General features: G+C 39.2%; 1 protein-coding gene across 20 annotated transcripts in view; it reads left to right on the plus strand.

The window, feature by feature from the left end:
• The window catches only part of OBSCN (obscurin, cytoskeletal calmodulin and titin-interacting RhoGEF), a 185,493-nt gene that overhangs the window by 127,773 nt on the left and 37,212 nt on the right, over nt 1-20,508 (plus strand). For 19 of the 20 annotated variants that reach the window (XM_084282486.1, XM_084282500.1, XM_084282501.1 and 16 more), the window contains 14 exons: nt 271-410; nt 1,106-1,306; nt 1,643-1,725; nt 2,480-2,653; nt 3,008-3,167; nt 3,502-3,618; nt 4,890-5,054; nt 6,343-6,501; nt 7,748-7,925; nt 9,555-9,668; nt 10,376-10,543; nt 10,825-10,927; nt 11,502-11,631; nt 12,691-12,796. In XM_084282486.1, coding sequence (XP_084138612.1) covers nt 271-410; nt 1,106-1,306; nt 1,643-1,725; nt 2,480-2,653; nt 3,008-3,167; nt 3,502-3,618; nt 4,890-5,054; nt 6,343-6,501; nt 7,748-7,925; nt 9,555-9,668; nt 10,376-10,543; nt 10,825-10,927; nt 11,502-11,631; nt 12,691-12,796 — 1,998 coding nt within the window. Of the gene's footprint in view, nt 1-270; nt 411-1,105; nt 1,307-1,642; nt 1,726-2,479; nt 2,654-3,007; nt 3,168-3,501; nt 3,619-4,889; nt 5,055-6,342; nt 6,502-7,747; nt 7,926-9,554; nt 9,669-10,375; nt 10,544-10,824; nt 10,928-11,501; nt 11,632-12,690; nt 12,797-19,077; nt 19,121-20,508 lie in introns of all 20 variants that reach the window. The other variant, XM_084282498.1, reaches the window with a different exon arrangement.

Raw genomic sequence — 20,508 nt, forward strand, 5'->3', positions numbered from 1 at the left:
TTTTATCTTGAAGCAAAACTAGAGACATACCTCTCCTGCAGATATTCTTGCAATGCAGTAACAATACATGCAGTAGGCACATAGCCTCATGCATTAAAACATCTCAGTTTTTTACTCAGTCCTATATATCAGCAGGATATCACACTAAATACTGCAAGTGCTCTTCTCTGGCAATGTTTGTTTTTTAGGACACTGAAAGTTGTTACAGATTTGGTTCATGTTTAAATAGGAGATCTTAATTTCTTACTTTTGCGTTGCTCTGCTTTTTAGCTACACTACGAGTGCCAGGTGCAGAGAGCGATGAGGAGTCAAAAACTCCCTCTGCATCTCCTCGGCATGGACGATCCAGACCTTCATCCATTGCTCAGGAATCCTCATCTGAATCTGAAGATGGGGATTCCAGAGGAGAGGTATGATACCTTTATGGGGAAGTTTCATACAAGGAGAAAACCTTACACTAGAATGATCAGTCTTCTGTATTTTAAGGATCTCCAACCCCTTTGGGGATGTACCTCACTTCAGTAGGTGCATTTAGTAATAAAATATATTGGACCTGTGATGCAGAGAAGAGAATCAAATTCTCATGGCTCACCGTGGGATCTTGAACAAATTGTTCAAGTCAACATGGTCAAAACTTAACCATTTATTTATTTAATACCTTTTGTTTTCACCACTCGGCTTCAGAAAGTCAGAGCTTGATTTTCTGTGGCCTTGGTTACAGTTGATCAGAATGGTAAAAACAGAATTTAGTGTAAATTAGGATGGTTTTGAATGTTCATTTCAAAAAGTTTCTGAAAAGAAAAAAGAAAAAAAAAATAAACCTTTGGCAATGTTGGCCAGTTTTGACATTTTCAGGACCATTCTTTTTCCTTGGGAGCAAAATTCATTCTTTAATCATGTAAATCCCAAATAGCTTGGATAGTTTTGAAAATATGGCTTAAGCCTCCTTGAAACTGTGTCCAACTTGCAAAAAGCAAACAGTGATTCTTTTTGCCATAAAGAGGCTGGGAAATAAAACATTAAATATAGATAAACACTTGTGTTCTGCTGGTGTTACTGTATTCACTTTTCAGAGCTCAAAATAACTGTCATTTCATCCACACAGATCTTTGATGTCTACATGGTCACAGCTGACTATGTGCCGGCTGCACCTGACAAGGAGACCATCACTTTGAAGGAAGGCCAATATGTGGAAGTCCTTGATTCAGCTCATCCTCTGAAGTGGCTGGTCAGGACTAAACCCACAAAATCCAGCCCATCTCGGCAGGGTTGGGTATCTCCAGCTTACCTGGACAAGAAATTAAAGGTGACTCATCATACTGTGTTTATTTTTATGTAAAATTACGTGGGTTTGTTGCCATCTATAGTCATTGCTTTTGCATGAAATAATTAGTGAGGAGGTCAATGAAGAGGTCTGCAAAATGATTGGGTTTTTTTGCATGTTACGATTAGGCATTATTTGGCTGTGTGTGCAGGTGTGCCTGGGTTTGAAAGAGCATCTTTCAGCAAGAAAGGAATTTCACACTGCAGCTTTAGAATTTATTGAAAGTGACTGTGAACACATGAGGGACATTTCTCAGTGTGTGCTGATAAAAGGACTGTTAACTTAAGAGAATATATATTTTTTATTCTTCTGTTTTAGTTGTCACCAGAGTGGGGATCAACAGAAGTTCCTGAGTTTCCTGGAGAATTTGTTTCTGAGGATGAATATAAAAGGAAACTAAGGTAAGGTCTTGCCTTTTTTTTTTTTTTTTTTTTATTACAACTTTGAGTCTTGCTGTTTTTTGAACTAACGTGAATGTTGGCATTGAGGTACCTTCTGCCAGAGTTGCCTTTTTAGTTCTTCTGAGATCTGACACCTACCCTTTCTAAGACTTACAATGTTTGAAGTCTGATTTTTGCCATTTTCAGCCAAATCCAGGCAATCTAAATTACTTTGGGTGACTTGAAAGGTGGATAGGAGGATTTTAGTGATGGAATACTGGTGGTTATTTCACAAAAACAAACAAACAAACAAACAAAAAAAACCCTTAAATTTTGGTACTTCTGTTCTTTAGGGTGCCTATATGAGGATGATGTCTAAAAACAGTGAAAGCTCCCTCAGAAGACCAGCTACAACCTTGTATTACTTTCCTGTAGAGCAGCACTCTACTGAATGTGCAGTCACAGAGATATTTGCTTTCTTGGTAACATAATGTAGCAATGAAGTTGCTGCTGTCTGCTTTACATAAATCCTTTCATCACTCATGTTCTGTTTCATCTGCCCTAACAGTGGATATCTGTAAGGTAGAGGTAGTTGGCACACCATGAGTGAGGTTGTCCAAGTTCCCTTTATGGCCAGGGAGGACCTAGTCAACACACTCCAGGGAGTCTATTACTCTGATCAAGTATCTCTTCATTAGAGCCTAGAAGTCTTTTAACATGCTGAGGATAATTGTGATGATTGTTCTTTCTTTTTGCCTGTTTGTCTTCCCTTCAGTGTTCTTATTCAAGAACTATTGATCTCAGAAGAGGATTACATTCAGGATCTACAGTTCCTCCAGACTCATCACCTTAAGTACACTGAGGTCTGTCCCAATGTCCCAGGAGCTGTTGCCAGTCAGAAATCCACCATCTTCAGAAATATTGACGACATTGCTCGCTTCCATTCCAGGTAGGCATTCTCATGAGCTGTCATTTGAGACCGAAGAATGGCTCACATGGTGTCAGAGATAGAGTAGCTATGGTTACTGTGAAGGATGTGGAGCATAGGCAGTGCCAAGGTGCAAGGGAACTAATAAACCTTTTGGGGTGAGAGATGATGGCATAACTTAAGTCAGAGCACAGGCCTGGGACTCCATGATACCTCTCAATGCTTCAAGACTCCATGCATCCAGCTTACTTTTAAGATAACTTAATTGTGTTGACCTGAGATTGTTCCTGATCTAAAGATCTGGCTGCTGGGGCTGAGTTCTAGCCTCAATCCACCACCTTCTCCTCAGGTGTCTTTTGTTGTTTGCTTCCACAGTGTCTTCCTTCGAGGCCTGCAGAAATGTGACACTGATGATGACGTGGCCATGTGCTTTATTAAACATGAGGCAGAATTTGATAAGTACATCCAGTACCTGGTGGGGCGGGTACAGGCTGAGTCGATTGTTGTAAGCAAAGCTGTCCAGGATTTCTACAAGGTAAACAGTAACCAAAGTACCTGCTGAATGTGCATCCTATAACCCACTGCATCATGTAGTTATTAAGTACAACTGTGAGCCTGAAAAGAATTATTAAATATTTTGGAGTGAAATCTTTGCTACTTATGATACTCTGCATTCACTGTCTAGCTCTCCCCAGTAGACACAATGGATATGTGAACATATTTACATATCAGAGTGGTAGAGGTATCCAGTTTTGGCTTAGTGAGATAAGTCTATGAAAGGGCATGATATGAACATTTTTCAGGGAGTAATCCTTTCTATTGCTGTTTATAACAATATTTTCTCTTTTTCTTCTATGTACTTTTTTCAGAGATACACAGATGAAATTTTATCTAATGAAGATCCTTCACATCCACTTATCCCACCACTGCAGCACTATCTGGAAAAACCCATAAACAGGATCCAGCAATATCAGACTATTATCAAGGTGAAGAGACTTTGTTATATGCTTATTTCTGATAGGCTTATATTCTGATTTGTGCAACCCGTGGGGGAACAAAACCTTTCTATTTCATGTTTCTTGGCTTCCTCCTGATGTAACTACTGTCAAAAACTGACTGAATAAGTTAAGGCAGTAAACATTACTGGTGATGGTGCTCCCTGAATAGGTGTAAATCCAGATGGGGGTTCACAGTCTCCAACACCACAAATTTCAGCAAGCTTTATCTGAACTAAATTTAAGTAGATGCATACATGTATATACATGTATATGTAGGTATGTGGATAAATGTATGTGTATAACAGTTTTGTTATAAAGATAAGTGATTTCCAATGTTCAGGACACTGAATTACCAATTTTCCTCACTGTGTTTTGTATTGACATGATAGTACGATGAAATTTCTGTTTCTGAAAAGCTTTTCCCCACTTCCCTGTTCTACTATCCTGAAATATTTCAGCTTTTAAGTTTTCATCTGTCCTGCTATCCTAGGTTCTAGCCACGACCTCAGGACAAAGCTTCAAAACAGCATTTTTCTGTAGGATTTTTCATGGGAAGTAGCACAACAGTATCCAGAAGGAAATTTGTCTGGCCAAAAAAATATTTATTTTAGGCTTACAGAAGTGAGTAAGCAGTGTGGATAGTTTGAAGAAGGGTCAAATTAACTTTCTAATTTTGAACACCTGCCAGCACATAGACATCAAGATTTTAAGGATGTCTTAGAACAGACAGTAAGCATGGGTGCTTCCCATGCCTTTAGTGCTAAAAGAGAGACACGTGAAAAACCATGAGAGCAAAAAGATAATTGCCCTTTTATACTTTTTCCATCCTTTCATATTTATAGATATAAAAAATAGCTACTCTTAATTTAGCTTTGTCCCATGAATTTCTTGCCTTATGGTATTATCAGGATAAGCACAAGAGAAACACAATGGATACATTTACGATTGCTTTGGTGTGTTGCTTTGTTTATTGTTTATTGTTTATTGTTTTGTTTTCAATCACTGAAGCATGTCCGGTATTTGCTGCAACTTCATCTTTGTTTAATTACAATTGATAAAAGGAAAAGCCAGGCTGGTTAGTCAGTGAGGCTGCAGAATGGGCTGGAAAGCAGAGACTTTGGTAACTAAGCAGTGAAAGAATAAGATAAATGTTGCTCAGATGAAAGAGCTGGAACAGATACTTGGGAAACTTATTTTTCGAAGGAAATGCACTTTTTTTATTCTGACCACACAGTAACATTTGCATCATTCGTCTACAGGAATTAATCCGAAACAAAGCAAGAAATAGCCAAAATTGTACTTTGCTGGAGCAGGCTTATGCCATTGTGTCAGCACTCACCCGAAGAGCAGAAAACAACCTTCATGTCTCACTCATTGAGAATTACCCAGGGACTTTGGAAAGCCTTGGTGAACCTATCCGACAGGTAACTGGAATTTCTCAGTCTGTGTTACGCTGGGCAAGTTACTTACTCTGACTTGTTGTATCCCCTCTCTTGCATGGGAATCAGTCTTCTACTAAGCAGGGTTGTAAGGCAAAATTACAGCAATTGTGAGAACATCTGGTGGAATTCAGCTGTCCACATTTAGTCATTCAATAAAAACAGTCCAGTGAATCACAGCCTAAGTGTGCTTGCTTCTCCCTAATGCTAGGGGGAACCACTAACTGAGCTGCTAGTGAAGACACATAAAATGAGTAGCTTTCTCTGGTGAAGGAAATCAAATAAGCATGTAAAGCACCCTCATAACACACAGGATATAATTCTCTATCAGCATTAGTACTGGTGAAGTGAATATAACAACACATAGTGGTGGTTTTACCCTGCTGGGCAGCTGAATACCACCCTAGCTGCTCTCTCACTTTCCCTTCTCAAAGGAAAAGGGGAAGAAAATACAATGGAAAGGGCTCAAGGGTTGAGATAAGGACCTTGCTCCACGCGGGGTCCCTCCCATGGGATTCCGTCCTTCCTGAACTGAGCCTGTGGGGGCTGCCCGCAGGCAGCAGCTCTTCAGGAACTGCTCCCACACAGCTCTGTCCCATGGGGTCCATCCCCCAGGAGCAAACTGCTGCAGCACGGGTCCCCCTGCTCCTGCGTGGGCTCCTCTCCACGGGCTGCAGCTCCAGCCCGGGGCCTGCTCCTGCGGGGGCTCTCCATGGGCCGCAGCCTCCTCCAGCCACATCCACCTGCTCCACCGGGGGCTCCTCCACAGGCTGCAGCGTGGAGATCTGCTCCATGTGGGACCCATGGGCTGCAGGGGGACAGCCTGCTCCACCAGGGGCCTCTCCACAGGCTGCAGAGGAACTTCTGGCTTGGCTCTGGCCAGTGGCGGGTCCATTTTGGATGCAGCTGGAGCTGGCTCTGGTCTGAGATGGGGCAGTTTCTGGGCTGTGCTCATAGAGGCCACCCCTGCAGCCCCCCTGCTACCAAGCCCTTGCCACATAAACCCAACACACACTTAAAGGACAATGTAATGACAACCACTGCGTGCACACCTGTTGCTGTTGTCAGTCTGTTGTCATCACCATCAGCATGAAGTTGTCATCAGCAGCAGCATTAGAAACAATCTGCTATGCTGTAATAAAACAACAGTGCATAAGATGAAGATATAACAATAAGCATTTGTTACCTCATTGCTGGAAAATGATGGTGAGATATCACCATAGTAATTATTGCAGAATTACCACTATGTGCTCTTTCTTATTTTTCCTATCAGGGCCACTTCATTGTGTGGGAAGGAGCTCCAGGAGCTAGAATGGCATGGAAAGGACACAAAAGACATGTCTTCCTGTTCAAGAATTACATTGTGATCTGCAAACCAAAACGAGACACAAAGACGGACACCTACAGCTACATTTTCAAGAACATCATGAAGGTCTGATCACTACATCCCCACCTACAGCATTTCTCTGTCATTGAGAACTTCACATTTATGTCCAGTTTCAGATTATCTAAAAACAGGATTTTTCTTAAATTCTTTTGAGCTCTTCCTTTGCTTCTGAAAGTCTTTGTAGCAGAAGTAAAATGTGTCTGTCCCAAAAGTGTCTCTGTGAACCCTGTTAGAAATATGCCCAAAACCACCAGAAGTATGGGTAGATTTTTACTGTGTGTCAATGAGATTTACACATACAAGTGTTTACAGTTCTTTGTTATCTCACTGAGTTAACTGCAAAAGTGTGTGACATTGATATTGATTTTAGTTTGGGCGTATTTGCTAACATTTGGTCTTTGCTTCTGACAGTCCGTAGCAGTGGAAGTAAATTGGAGAAAATGCATTTTTTTGTCAAATGGCACAATCCCAGTGGTTCTCTTTACTGCTTACATCCTTTTTTCTGAAAGCAATTCCTGTTTAGAAATGAAAAGTTCAAAGCATTTGTCCATCTCATCTTCAGACATTCAGGGCTCAGATTAAAACTGCAAGAAGTTACAGAAAGACTGAACTCCAGAAAAAGACAAATAAACAAGAAAACAAAAAGCCCTGTGGATTTCTTGACTAAGTGCAGCCGGGGCCTTCTGAAAGTCTTTATCTCTCTTCTCATGGTTATTTACAGACAAAATTTATTTTCCAAGAAGAAAGGGATATTTTGTCTAGAGAGTGCCTGCTCTTTAACTTCTTTTCATGTAGTCCCTAACTATTCTGAGGTGTTGCTGCCAGCACTGCACCACTGGATGTTATTTTCCTGAAATGTAATAATTGCTCCCAGGAAAATATTTGTTTGGTATCCGAAAGCTGGGTATACAAGGGAAAGGGTTGCAAAGTGGCCCTGACTTCTGTTCAACCAAAGCCACGTTGCATGCAGTCTGACAAATCTTTAAAGGCAATGAAAATTAGTTTTGTTTCCCATTTTACTGTTAGAGCATCTAATATGCTTTAATAGGAAGGACATAACTAACATCCATGGAAGAGGGCGCACACTGGCACAGGAGACATGGTGATGGTTAATAGTTGCTTTAATTTAAAACCTTTATTGAAGAGAGTTCTGTTTCACAAAGGCTAGGTCCAGATCTGAACTGTGCTAAACTGTGGGATTTCAGGTTTGGGGAATGCTCTGTCTGAAATTCAACCCTAGGTAGAAGAACAAAGAATTTGTTAACTTTCTTGTGTGCCTTCTGTAATGCAGCTGAACAACATCGATGTGAACGACATTGTGGAAGGGGATGACCGTGCGTTTGAGATCTGGCACGAACGGGAGGATTCAGTCCGCAAGTATCTCCTTCAGGCGCGTACAGTGAACATCAAGAACTCCTGGGTGAAGGAGATCTGTGGCATACAGCAGAGAATCAGCCAGCCTGTCTGGAGTGAGTATGGCCCAGATCAGCCCAGACTTCCTAGTGCTTGCTTCAGGGTGGTTCCCTGATTCAGGAAGGAGATTTTGTTGCCAGGACAGATAGGGTCACATGCCACCTCTTGAACTGAATTAGGGTTAGAGGTTTCCCACAGGTTAAAAACACATTACAACAACTCACATGACTGCAAGCAGTAAGCTTTAACTGGAATGATTATAGTTGTGTTAGGTCCTTTGCCTGAACTGGGGTAGGCACTGTTATCAGGATGGGACCATGGTTTATGACTCTTCATTTGCCATCAAGAGAACCGAGACTGTATACCATCAAACCATGTATGTGACAGAGGTTCCACAGGACCTGTACAGATATTGAGACAATAGCAGAGCAAACAACTTTCTAATTACTCTGCAGTATCTGCAGTGCAACTGTGTAAAACACAGGCTGATGATCTGAGAAAAGCTGGCTGTCCCTGGCCATTTCAGCTGCTACCCCTTACGTGGGTTCCCTTTGATGGAGGATCAGAGTCAGATGCTGAGGTGGTTGCTTAGTTCCCTGTCTTCATATTTAGATGTCCTTGTTAATAAACAGAGTTTACTGTCTTCCAGCACAATAGCCCAGAAAATGTGCATCTCTGGAGGACAGACAAACATTACTGAAACTTCTAAAACACAAATTGCCGTTGGCACTAGAGATGTGTTCTGTCTGGCAAGGATTACAGAAGGGTAGCTGACCACTGAATTTGGTGACAAAGGCTGTGTCCCACTGTAAAATGTCAAACTCGAACGGAAAGAACCTCAAGATTTAAACCTGAGCCCTACTGATATCAGTATAAAGCCACTTGTTACTGTTGGATATCAAACCCTCTACTCTAGACATCTGGCTTACGTTGTTGTACCTGGTCATGTAGATTTGCTTTGGATTTTTATCTTGTCATGTAAATCATTTTGTCTTTGCTGTCATTTAATATTCTACCAATTTCCAATCCACAAAATTTGTCAGCAGGGCTATTAGATATTTATTGTCCAGCTATAAGCCTGAAATGTTGTACTTTACAGCATAAGGAAATATGTCATCTTAAAATGCCAGAAAATAGTTGTTTTTCATGTATATACATTGAAAGCAAGTCCTGTCTGTTTGTTGTTTTGCTTTTAGTCAGGTATTCTAATTAAAAAGTCTATCAGAACAATTTTATATAGTTTTCTGTGGTAGGAATAAGTCAAAATAAAAGTCTCCTAACAAAGCACAGATTTGCTGTATGGAGACCAACAGAATATTAGTTTTAATGTCAAGGGTGTATTTTAATTGGGGGAATTGTTTTACCTGTCGCAGCTGCGTGGTGTCTGAATAATGGATGTGCTTATTAAATCGTGGTCTAAAATACCTCCATATCAGCAACAAATTCATATTTCTTTTTGTTCATTTTTATACCCAACAATGGACATTTGTCAGACTCAGTTTATTCTCAAATAAGCAAGGACAGCATTTCACCTTGAAAGTCTCTAGCTGCTAAAATTTCTTACTCAGCTTTCCATCTGAACCTCACAGAACTGCAGAAATTATGCCTGTTATCCTACCTTGTAGCAGCCATCCTACAGACATCCTATCCTCCTTGGGACTGACATGCTTTTTCTGATGTTTCAGTACCTCCAGACTTTGAGGAAGAACTGGCAGACTGTACAGCTGAGCTGGGAGAGACAGTCAAGCTGGCTTGCAAAGTTACAGGAGTTCCCAAGCCATCTGTCAGCTGGTACAAAGGTATGAGAAGCAAGTCACAAAATGCATACTCCAGCCTTCTTTTCTGTGTACATTGCTCTGTGCTAAGCTGTCAGTGAGTAATATAAAAGCTGATCATCTAGAGATACCCAGTTCTAGCCTTACTGTTAGCTACTAAACCACCCAGACACAGGTAGTACAGATCTTCCTTTGAGTTAATACCCTGCTTTTCAAATTTATCTTTTAGTCTGTGTGAAGCTACATCTTGTTGCAGTAAAACAATTTCTAGGAAATGAACAACTTATTTATATTAGCTCAGGCATTTCTGTGTCATGGCACAGGCAGCACTGTGGACACACTCTTGTTCCCCAGCATTGCTATAATGCAGAGTAAACAACTTTTCTATAACTTCATATTTTTTAAAGATTTGTTTTACATGCTTACAGTCACTTTGGAAGTGGTCCTTTGGCTAGCAAATAAGAGCTATAAGTACACCACACATACTGTGAGAGAATTTCACTTTAAAATGAGGATTGATGATAAACAACATGCCCAAACAGTGATTTACCTACCGGTTGTTTTGTAGACAGATGGAGACCTCATTCCTCAACTACTACTATCAGGTGCTGAAAGAGCAAACACAGCTCTCAGTCCTCTGAAGTGGAAGTGCTGGATGAAATTCCTAAGGAGAAAACATTATTAAACATACCAAACTATTTACAAAGACTTTTTTTCCCTTTATCTTTAAGATGGAAAGCCAGTGGAGGTGGATCCCCATCACATTATAATAGAAGACCCCGATGGTTCCTGTACATTGATCTTGGACAACCTAACAGGTGTTGACTCAGGACAGTACATGTGCTTTGCTTCCAGTCCTGCTGGAAATGCCAGTACCTTGGGAAAGATCCTTGTTCAAGGTAAAGACCTGCACAGATGCATTGTTTCAAAGAGGTCTTCAATATAATGCCATAAACAGGAACATAAAGATATTCCAGAAGTTCTGTATAGCATGTAATGGATAATACTTTTTCTCTGATGATACAATAGTAGTGAATTGTTCACAGGTAAAAATATGTGTCTTTTACTGTTTTGTGTGCAGAAATCATGAGAGTTTTGTGGTCAGGTAAACATCCTTTGTATCTGTTAGGGAGTTATCCTATTTCCAGCTGTGCAAACTACATTTATCCTTGCCTTTCAGTGCCACCACGGTTTGTGAACAAGGTTAGAAATGCTTATTTTGTCGAGGGTGAAGATGCTCAGTTTACCTGTACTATTGAAGGAGCACCTAGGCCTCAAATCAGGTCAGTTCTTCACGTAGCTTTGGGACAAATCCTATTTTCCCATTCTGCATGGCCAGACAAGTCTCCTTGCCTTTTTACTTTCCAGTTTATGACCCTTTCTTCTCTGTGTTTTCCACCTTATTGCCATTCCAATGCTGGCTCTTCCTGATCCCACCTTTCCTGAGCTTCTCAACAATTTTTTTCTCACTAGAATCTGAAAAGACATACCTACAAATAATACCTCTATATCAGATCTACCCTTTTATCATTCCTTTATCCTCCCTACCCTACACTTAAATTAAGCAACTAGCTTGGGATGTTCAGATAGAAAGCTCAGGATAGCTTCTCATGATTAGAAGTTCTTTTCCCTGCATTGGTTGATGAGGTGTCTTGAGGAGGATCTCATAAACTTGTACAGTTCCGTATCCATGTGTGATCTACCTACCTGTAGACCTGTCTTCCAGAAAACAAGCTTTTGTCTAATGGTTATCTCCTGAGTTTTTTGCCCCCTGATCTAATAGATGGATTAGTGAGCTGGGGACTTCTTGACACTGCCTATTTTTCCTGGCTTATGTTCAGTGTTTTCCACATACAGATGGTACAAAGATGGTGTACTGTTGAAGGACACAAATAAATACCAGACGTTCAGTGAACCACGGAGTGGCATTTTAGTCCTGGTGGTCAAGAACCCTTCCAATGAAGATATGGGACACTATGAATGTGAAGTAAGTTCAGAGTGAGTTAGAGATTTGCTGTCTGACATGACATAGACTGGAGAATTCATTTTACTGAGATCCACTGCATGAGATTAGTGGCTGAGCAATTGTTGCTGCATGCCATATCAAAAAAGGTTATACAAGTCAGGTTCTCCATAACTAGATCTGAATTGTGAAGCTTCAGAATATTATGATCTGACAGTTTGGCTGTTCATGTAGTAATAGGGTGAGCTTATTCTAGAGCTTAAATCCAGATCTCTAGAGCTACATCTTGTAAAGTCAAGGATCATTCTGATGTGACGTTTTGGTTTTGGTCCATCTTTAAATTAGAACATACTCATGCCACTACAAATCCAAGAGTAAGAAGTAAAGTTTAAATAGAATTGGAAAGCACTGACATTCCTGCTTATTTACTAAGTGTATATGGGGAGTATCTAACAAAATTAGAACAAATGTGCTGTAAAACATTCTCTAAAAATTAGTCATAGTCTGTGCATTCACTGTAATAAAATAGTAATAAACCCTCAGGACTCAGGAATAAAATTTTACACAGCTCAGCTCACAGCAACCTCACAGTTATTCCACATAATTTTTAATGTGATCTATATAAATTCAAGTTTTCTGTTAGAATTTTAGCAAAATCACATTACCTGGCATTTGCCATTTAGCTAAGATCCCAAAATCTGGTATTCACTTGACTGAGTAAGATTGAGTGGATTAATGGATGATAAACAGAAAACACCAACTGCTTAACTACCGCTTAAATGGCATATGACAGAAATTTGTGCCTGTTGATAAAGTCACATTAGGACCAAGTCACAGATCAAACAACAAGTAACTAAGCTAGCTGTTCTGCTGTAACTTGTCTGTGTGAGTCATTTGTGGTAAAACATTGTAATGAACTCACTGAACAGCACACGTTCATTGAAACTGTAGCTTTGGTCTGGGGTCGTGTATTCATCTCTGTCTGTTGTCATGTAATTGTGATGCATTTGTAATACAGCATAGAAAGATTTTATATTATAAAAACATCCTGCATTTTATTCAGTACTACGTAATTCTCTTTAGCTGATGAACAGATTAGGGTCAGCAAAAAGCGGAGCAGAACTTTACCATCACACTGCTGCAGCCCTGACTCAGGAGAGGAGAGGAGACCAAGCCATTACCATAGAAGGTATGATCCTTGACCAGCTCTGTAAGTATGCCAGTGAATTACTCCAAAACAATCTTATCAAGGTTCAAATATATTTGCAATCTTATCCACGTAGATTATTGGTGTACGTCTGTGTATGTCTATCAAGATGTGCATGGGTATACTGCAGCTCAGCTCTATACCCATCACCATCTGTTGATTTCCATAACTGGCAAATCAACTTTATCATATAATGTTCATAAATGCATTATATGAGAAAGGAGGAGTAAATGAAGGTTATGTCACACCACTGTTAGCACAAGAAAAATGTTGCAGTACTTGAAAATTCCTGTTGCAGTACTTGAAAACATATGTCAGCCTGGCAGAACATGAGTTATATATTACCGAGAAGAAAACAGGGGCCAGTAAGTAAAGCTGCAGATGTATTGTGATTGTTTCTTGAAATACTACTGGAAAGCTTCTGGAATGATTAAGAAAGCAAAACTGACAGCAGTGTGTCACGAAAAATTTAGTTCTGTTAGCTAGGACTGTTCAGGTATTAAACATCACACAGTCATAGAATCTATACTTTTTTTTTCCCCCCTGTATCTTTAATCTGTATAAGTAGGGTGATATGGGCTGATGTCATACCCACCCAATAATGCATCTATTTCTTAACACATTTAGAAAGTGACTTCTTGTAGTTACCTATGTACTAAAAGAATTCCCACAAGCAGAATGTCAGGCATGCTTATTGTAAACCTATCATGAATTAGTTTATATCAGTGGCTATATCTGAGTATGGCACATTCCCCAGCATCCAAAATTGTTTTTTCATACAAGTCCTTGGCTGTCTGCATGGGCCAACCAGTGCTGCCTCTCTAGAAGAGCTCCCAGGAGCAATTTAGGAGATAATACAGCCAAGGGACAATTTATAGTAAATGGTAAATGGTTTACTGTTTTGGAGGGTGAGAGAAAGGACTAGGATAGGCATAGGCCATCCCATGCCAGCAAGCATTGGTGTTGGAGAGCTGTTTCAGATGCAGTTAGAGGAGACATAGCCAACAACAGCTAGAGGTTTGCCAACAGCTGTAGAACCTTCTTCCCTCATTGTCAGTGTTTTCACATTTACTCATAATAACAGGGGTTCAGTGTGCTTTTGACATGGGATAAGAGTTATCAACATTCAAGTGAGAGCCATCAAATGCAAAGACCTGACTCAGGGAACTGCCAAGCAGCAAACTGACCAGAGTTTGGGAAAATGGTACTCCACTCTCCTATTTTCTTATAATCTTCCCCAGGTTTCTTCTGGTCCTGTCTGAGACAAGAGCCTGGTCTGGATGGACCTTGGGGTCAGCCCTCTGTAGGGGCTGATAATGTATTGCTACACTATGAGGATTCAGCCACATTAGGCCATTAAGAGTAGTATCCAGATCTGTATACTCACTTGTTTGGGTTTTATGCTTGTTTTCCTTATGGTCCTTAACCAGAGTACCATCAAATCATTCAACAACATTGCAGGGAAAATGGTATTACTATAGTTACACTAGAATTGTTTCAGTAGCATAAACCTTGAAGTACTTTAATGCTTTGTCCTTGCTGAGGCATAAAGAGAGAGAAATAATTTATATGCAGCGTGTAGAGGAACAGAAATAAATTACTGTTAGGGTGGCATATCTTCATGAAGTTCCATTGTGCCAAGACAGAAGATATAAAAACAAACAAGGGTTGTAAAACAAGTAAAAACTCTTCACAAGGGTTGTGAAGCATTGTTCAGCTCATGGGGTTACAAATGTGTGTTCAGCCCTGAATTAGTCATGTAATGTGTCATTGCCACAGTCATAAACAAACAGATTTTATGGGTTTGGATGAAGAAACATAATTGGAGCTTGCCTGCAAGCTCCAGAAATATTATCATGAGATCGTTTTTGGTCCATGATGTGCAATTGCCTGAACTTGGTAATAGGGAAGGAAATAGTTCCCTGAGTCACCTCCATGGAGAAACAGCGAGAGCTGCCCCAGGCCAGCTGGAGCAAAAAGCAGGCTCATCCATGGAGCATTATTACTGTTCTGAGCAGAATTGTATCAGGGATGAATTTAGCACAATGCTCTTGAACGAGGAGGGAATTCATTGCTTTCCTGGGAATCAATAACCATCTTTGATCTACCTATTGAAAAATCAAGCTCATCTGGCAAAGAACAGGAGGACGGATGGATCTTATGAAGGCTTTCACTTTCCATCCTTACAATCCTTCCTACTTGTGAAAATGGGATTATTTCTAACTTCACCAAGAGGACTACATTACTCCTGTGTGGTATTATTACATTAGAAAATAGATAACTGCGTCCGTTTCCTAGCTCACTTGCATGGTGGGTCTACATTCTACCTGATTTTTTGTTAGTTTTCTGAAATGTCTATTACCAGAGCCTCCTGAGGCACCCAAGAGCCTTTAATTGCAATTATTTTAGTTATTCTCCTGCCTTTTCTGTACTGTTTATTATACTGAGCCAAACCTACTGTTACAAGTTGGGATACCATTAGTACAGTGGTTTATGGGCCCTGACCTGCAGTCAGTGATGGTCCACAGACCCACATTAGGGGGTCTTAAAAACAAACTTCTTGTTATTAGGTTTAAATTCATGGTATGGGAATTTGCAGATCCATTGGAAGGATCAAATTCAAGAAGGATGAAACCCACTGAACTAAGGGTCCCCTTGCAAACAGTTGCAATTTAGGCTTCAGGCCTGAAAGGCTGACTTCTGCCTTCAGTTACACCTGGTTGTTTCACTGAAGTCAACGGAGAGTTGCTTTAAAAATCCTCTTTCTGTGGATATTGGGAGAATTTTAGACACTTTAAAAACATGTAATTGGAAGTTCTGTCTCTTTGACTTCAAGTTGACTGTCTGCTTTGTGGCCACCCGCCTTGCTGCTTAACCTACATACAGCAGATCCGACCTGACATGAGCTGATGTGCTCTGGCATCCCTTTTTAACACCTTACTACTGCAATCCACTCATCGCAGGTTCACTAACTTGTTCATTTTTTATTTTTTTTTTATTTTTCAAGAAAAACAAAGCCCAGATTCTGGAAAGAGTTGAATTTTTTCATCTGGGTGAGCAGGTCCAGGATGTATAATGAGACAGTCAGCAGTAGGTCAAGGGATCAGGTACTCAAATGGAGATAAGCAAAACCTTTAAGAAAAATACCCAAAATCTAGCACAGGTAACAGAAATTTCTTCATAGCTTTGTGTTAGTTCACATGCAGAGCTGTGGGAAAGTTATTTAGTTGCTTTTTACTAGGCTTTTGGCAATACTCCTCTTGTGAGGTAAAGCTGAGTATTCTGAGGTTCTCAAACGTGAGATTGCTTTAAATGCAGAAGAGCATTAGATCTCTTAGTGTTACCCTTTTCCTGAAGAAATAGGGCATATGAGTTTGTTCCCCTGAACATTTTAAAGCTCCCCAGTTGGGGTGATGATTGAGATATTAATCTTGTTATTTAAAATTTGTTATCATTGTCAGTTAGTCTCATTTTTGCGCCAGCCATGGGGTGTTCAGTGCAAAATGCAAGAGAACACAATCTGTATTTACAGCAGTCTCTGTTGCTGCAGGACTAAGACATTTTTTCCCCTTACATTGAGTGAAAAACATTTGCATTACATTCACACAGTTTAGGAAATTATTTTGTGTCCATGAATTGCTCATTTTGAGATTAGCTGTAGCAGTTCATGTCAGTTTTGTCCATTCTCTCTTGTGGGCTTATCTCTGAAACGTAGCAGAAGAGGGGTGAATGCAGAGCAGCATTCCCCTGGTTTATGCCAGCAGAAAAAATAGCTTTATGCTTCTGTGAGTGGAGAAAGTAGAACTTAAAGTGTGTAGTGAAGGCTGCATTGGAAACCTCCTTTCATCCATTTCAGAGCAGCAAAAGCTGACTTTCATTCAGACTTAGCCTAAGTGTTTCATATCATAAGTCACTGATTTAATGTATTAACCAAAGAGGACTCTAGTCCTGTAGAAGCACTGGCTGATCCTAATGCTTACAGCTTTTAACCTGCTTATCAGGGGCTCCTGCTTTGCAAAGCTGTTTTCCTAAACTGCTATAAAACAAGTTGAAATGATAAATCCGGTGCTAAAATGGATGCAGAATATTTTCCTCTTGGAAAAAGAATCCCAAGTTCTCTCATCCTACTTTCATGTGGTTCTATCCTTCATAAAGAATTGCTTAAAACCTCCTTCACACCTTGGACATAGCACGTAGAAAATAGATCTGTTATGCACTAAACTGCAGCTCATCAGGACCTATCTACTGCAGGCCTTTTACAGTTTCCTCATGCCCAGTCCTGCTGACCCTCAAAATACTGAATTCCTTAGCACCTGCTGCAGATAGAAGTATTGCAATCAATGTCATATGGGAGGACTTCCAGAACACACAGTAATAAAATAAACATTATAAGGGAATTTTTCTTACAGACATTGTTAACTATATATTTAATTATTATCTAAATAGGGTTGCTGTTATAGTAATTGCTTAAACACCTGTGTTTAGGTGTGCAATCAAATTAATTCATTTCCTGTTTACATCAGAACTGATTCTCTTGTTGCTTATGGATTCATCTCATGATATTATTTGATGACTTTTTCTAAAAGTTGCGTTACGTAAAAATTCCACAATATCAGTTTAAGGATTTACATATTCATTGGAAATTTCCAGCCTGGGCACAGTAAGTTGTTTGAGCTCTCAATTCATCTTCCATCACTGAGTGACGTATTTCATAATTGAAAAAAAGGATGTTTTAAAATACTTGAAAATTGTTAAATAGGTAGGTAAAGAAGTTATATTCTATTCACGTTCACATATAAACATTTCAAAATAATTTTATCCTTGACATATCAGATAGGCTGTAAACTCTTTTTTCCAAAAGGATTATTTTTAAACCCATCTGTAGTTACTAATTCTGTAGTAACTTCCCTGACTCTGTTGGAAATTATTCCAAATTTATACACGCATAAACGAGACAGGGCTCTGCAAACAAAGCATAAAACTCTAGGTCAGATATTACCATCAATATTTGCACAAAATTCTCTTTAATTATCGTGGGATTTGCAGTTTTACCTAGCGGCAGAAAAAATGCCTTGAAAGTGGAAGTAAAATTAGGTTCAACTTTTCCATCTAATATTGTAAATATATTTTTAATATTCTGGCAACGCAGTTTTTGGCCACTATTAAAAATATCAGCATGAATCATAAGATATATGACAAATAACACACTCTACAAGTTCCCTGGGCAAGAACTGTTTGTGATTTTATAGATATTTTTTTTGAGTTGCAGTTCACTTTCAATTGTTCAGACCAGAGCTTATTTTTATAGGCTGGCTGGAAGATTGTAAACCAATTGCTGAAAAAATTACTTTAACATTAAATTAAGTTTTTTAGAAACTAACTAACTAGTTAGTTAGTTTTACTAACTCATTAAAGAAAAGATGGGGCTTGCTCTTCTTTTTTTCTCAATCTCATGTAAGTTCAGTAGCTCAGAATATGTTCACAACAGTCTGGTTCAGTGTCTTAATTTTATTCAGACAGATAAGTTGGGAACCTGATAAAAATCTCTATTAGCTCTTCAAATGTTATCAAAAAATTCTAGTTCAGTATGGGACAAGGGTCATGAAAATCTGCAAATTAAGTAAAAAAATAAAAAATGAAGAAGTAGACATAAGTGTATTACAGGGCTCCTTCTGGACTTCCTTGAGAATTTTACTCCAATTTTCTGTTCTGATGATAATGATTTTAGTTTTCATTTTTATCAGCTTGGATTTTGAATCTAGTCCACAGTGGAAATTGTTTAGTGTTTTGGGGAAACTTTTCTTCTAGTAAGTGAAATCACAGTTTGAAGAATTTCAGCTCTCCAGGGTTTTTCATATCAAGACATTTCCAGGTTTCAGGTTTCTTACACTATCACTAACTTATTATAGGGGAAGGAAAAAGAAGGGGGGGAAAAAAGAACAAGAACCTTGTTTTCTATATTTGCCCTTCCAAACAAAAATGCTAGGATCTCACAACATCAAAAAACATTTTTTTGTGATATTGTTTTCAACAAAATAGTTAATTGCAAATCTAAATTACTCTGTTCAGAGGGCACTCTGAGTTCTTATTCTTGGTCATAATCATTAAAAGCGATGCTGGAAATAACCACAGAAAGCATGGATGGGATGGTACAGGTGTTTTTTTCACTCCACTTTATTTTGAATAACTGAGGAAATTTAATTTAATCATTTCAGCTTTTGCCTTTCTTTAACCCCATGCTGTTCATACTGTTTTCTTTGTAGTCACTGAACAAGAGACTAAAGTGCCCAAGAAAACCATCATCATGTAAGTGCTGACTTTTTTTTTTTTTCTGGTAACATTTGTGATTTGCCTTGCTGCCTATGCATGATCCAATAACAAGCTTGTGTTTATTGGCCATGCAAGTGTGTTCATTCCTATTCCACCAGATCTCATGGTATTTTGTGTTATGCAAAGCGACAACCTGAAAAATCTTACTATCCCCTTCAAAATAAATAAATAAATAAATAAAGTTGCTGTTAGACACAGCATGGGCTAAATTTTAGGACTCTATATGAGAAGAAATTTCACTGACTAATGCAGGAGTTGCACAAGGGCTCAAGGGTGTAGAATCTGACTCACAATGTTTAAAAAAAAAAAAAAAGGCGTTGGCTACTCAAAAGATGTACAAACATAACAAACACAGCTTACAATGTTTTCTTTTGCCTTCCTGTTTTAATTCTCCAGGAAGGCCTTTCATGATAAAGCAGAAAGAAGCTGCACATTATTACCATCTCTGGCTCCATTTCTAATATGTTTTTCCTTGGGCTTCTTGGTTACTTTGATCCTGATTTATACTGAAATATATAAAGATTAGTTGCAGCAAAAAACAGTACTTTCTCAATTACGTGTGGACCAGTAGCTCATCAGCCATTAAAATCTTAAAGTATCTTCTTGTTTATAAGTGTCATAAGCAAGTACATAAATTAAATTGTCTCATGTCCTGGAGGGACTACATTGTCCTACGTTAGGCCTTCAGAGCACCTTCAAAAAATTTAAGCCATAGCTTAATGGCCATAGGTGACTACGGAACGTATATTTTGGGGAAATGCATTTCCATTGGAGTCATAATTTTGCTAAAACCAATCATCGACTTGGACATGCTTTGTGATTGTTGGACATGATGCCTTTTTTTTTAAACAATTTTGTTAGATGGTGAGGTGGATGTGTGAAATGACACCTAAAATATGCTTAAGCAATTGTTTTACCTTTTGTTTCTTATATTATTTTCTGTGATGACTATCAGTTGTCATCATTTAGCCACTTTGGAGCCAGTGGTTCATAAGAAGCCATGCCTCCCGGTCCTAGCAGCTTCTAACCTGAACAGCTGATAAATTGGCAAAGCACAGGAAGGAGAGGCAGGAAGGAAGTCAGACTTTGCCCCCTTCCTTGAATACACCCATTCAGCTAACACCTTGAGTCATTTAATTTTTTTTTTTTTTTTTAACCTTGCAATGGCCAGAAAATGAAGGTGCCTATGCCATCTCAAGAGCCAGGGTTTAGCTATCTATAGGGTAACAAAAAAGATAAATGCTTTTTGATATCACATTCAGAAACATCCCAAGAAAGTCATGAGCAGGAAGCAATCACCCACAGACAGGACATGTCTAAAGCTTAGTAAAGCTCATCTTTCTACATATCTGTGCTCGTAAATC

The sequence above is a fragment of the Netta rufina genome, assembly GCF_964035555.1.
Source record: "Netta rufina genome assembly, chromosome: 2".
In the NCBI taxonomy this organism is placed as follows: domain Eukaryota; kingdom Metazoa; phylum Chordata; class Aves; order Anseriformes; family Anatidae; genus Netta; species Netta rufina.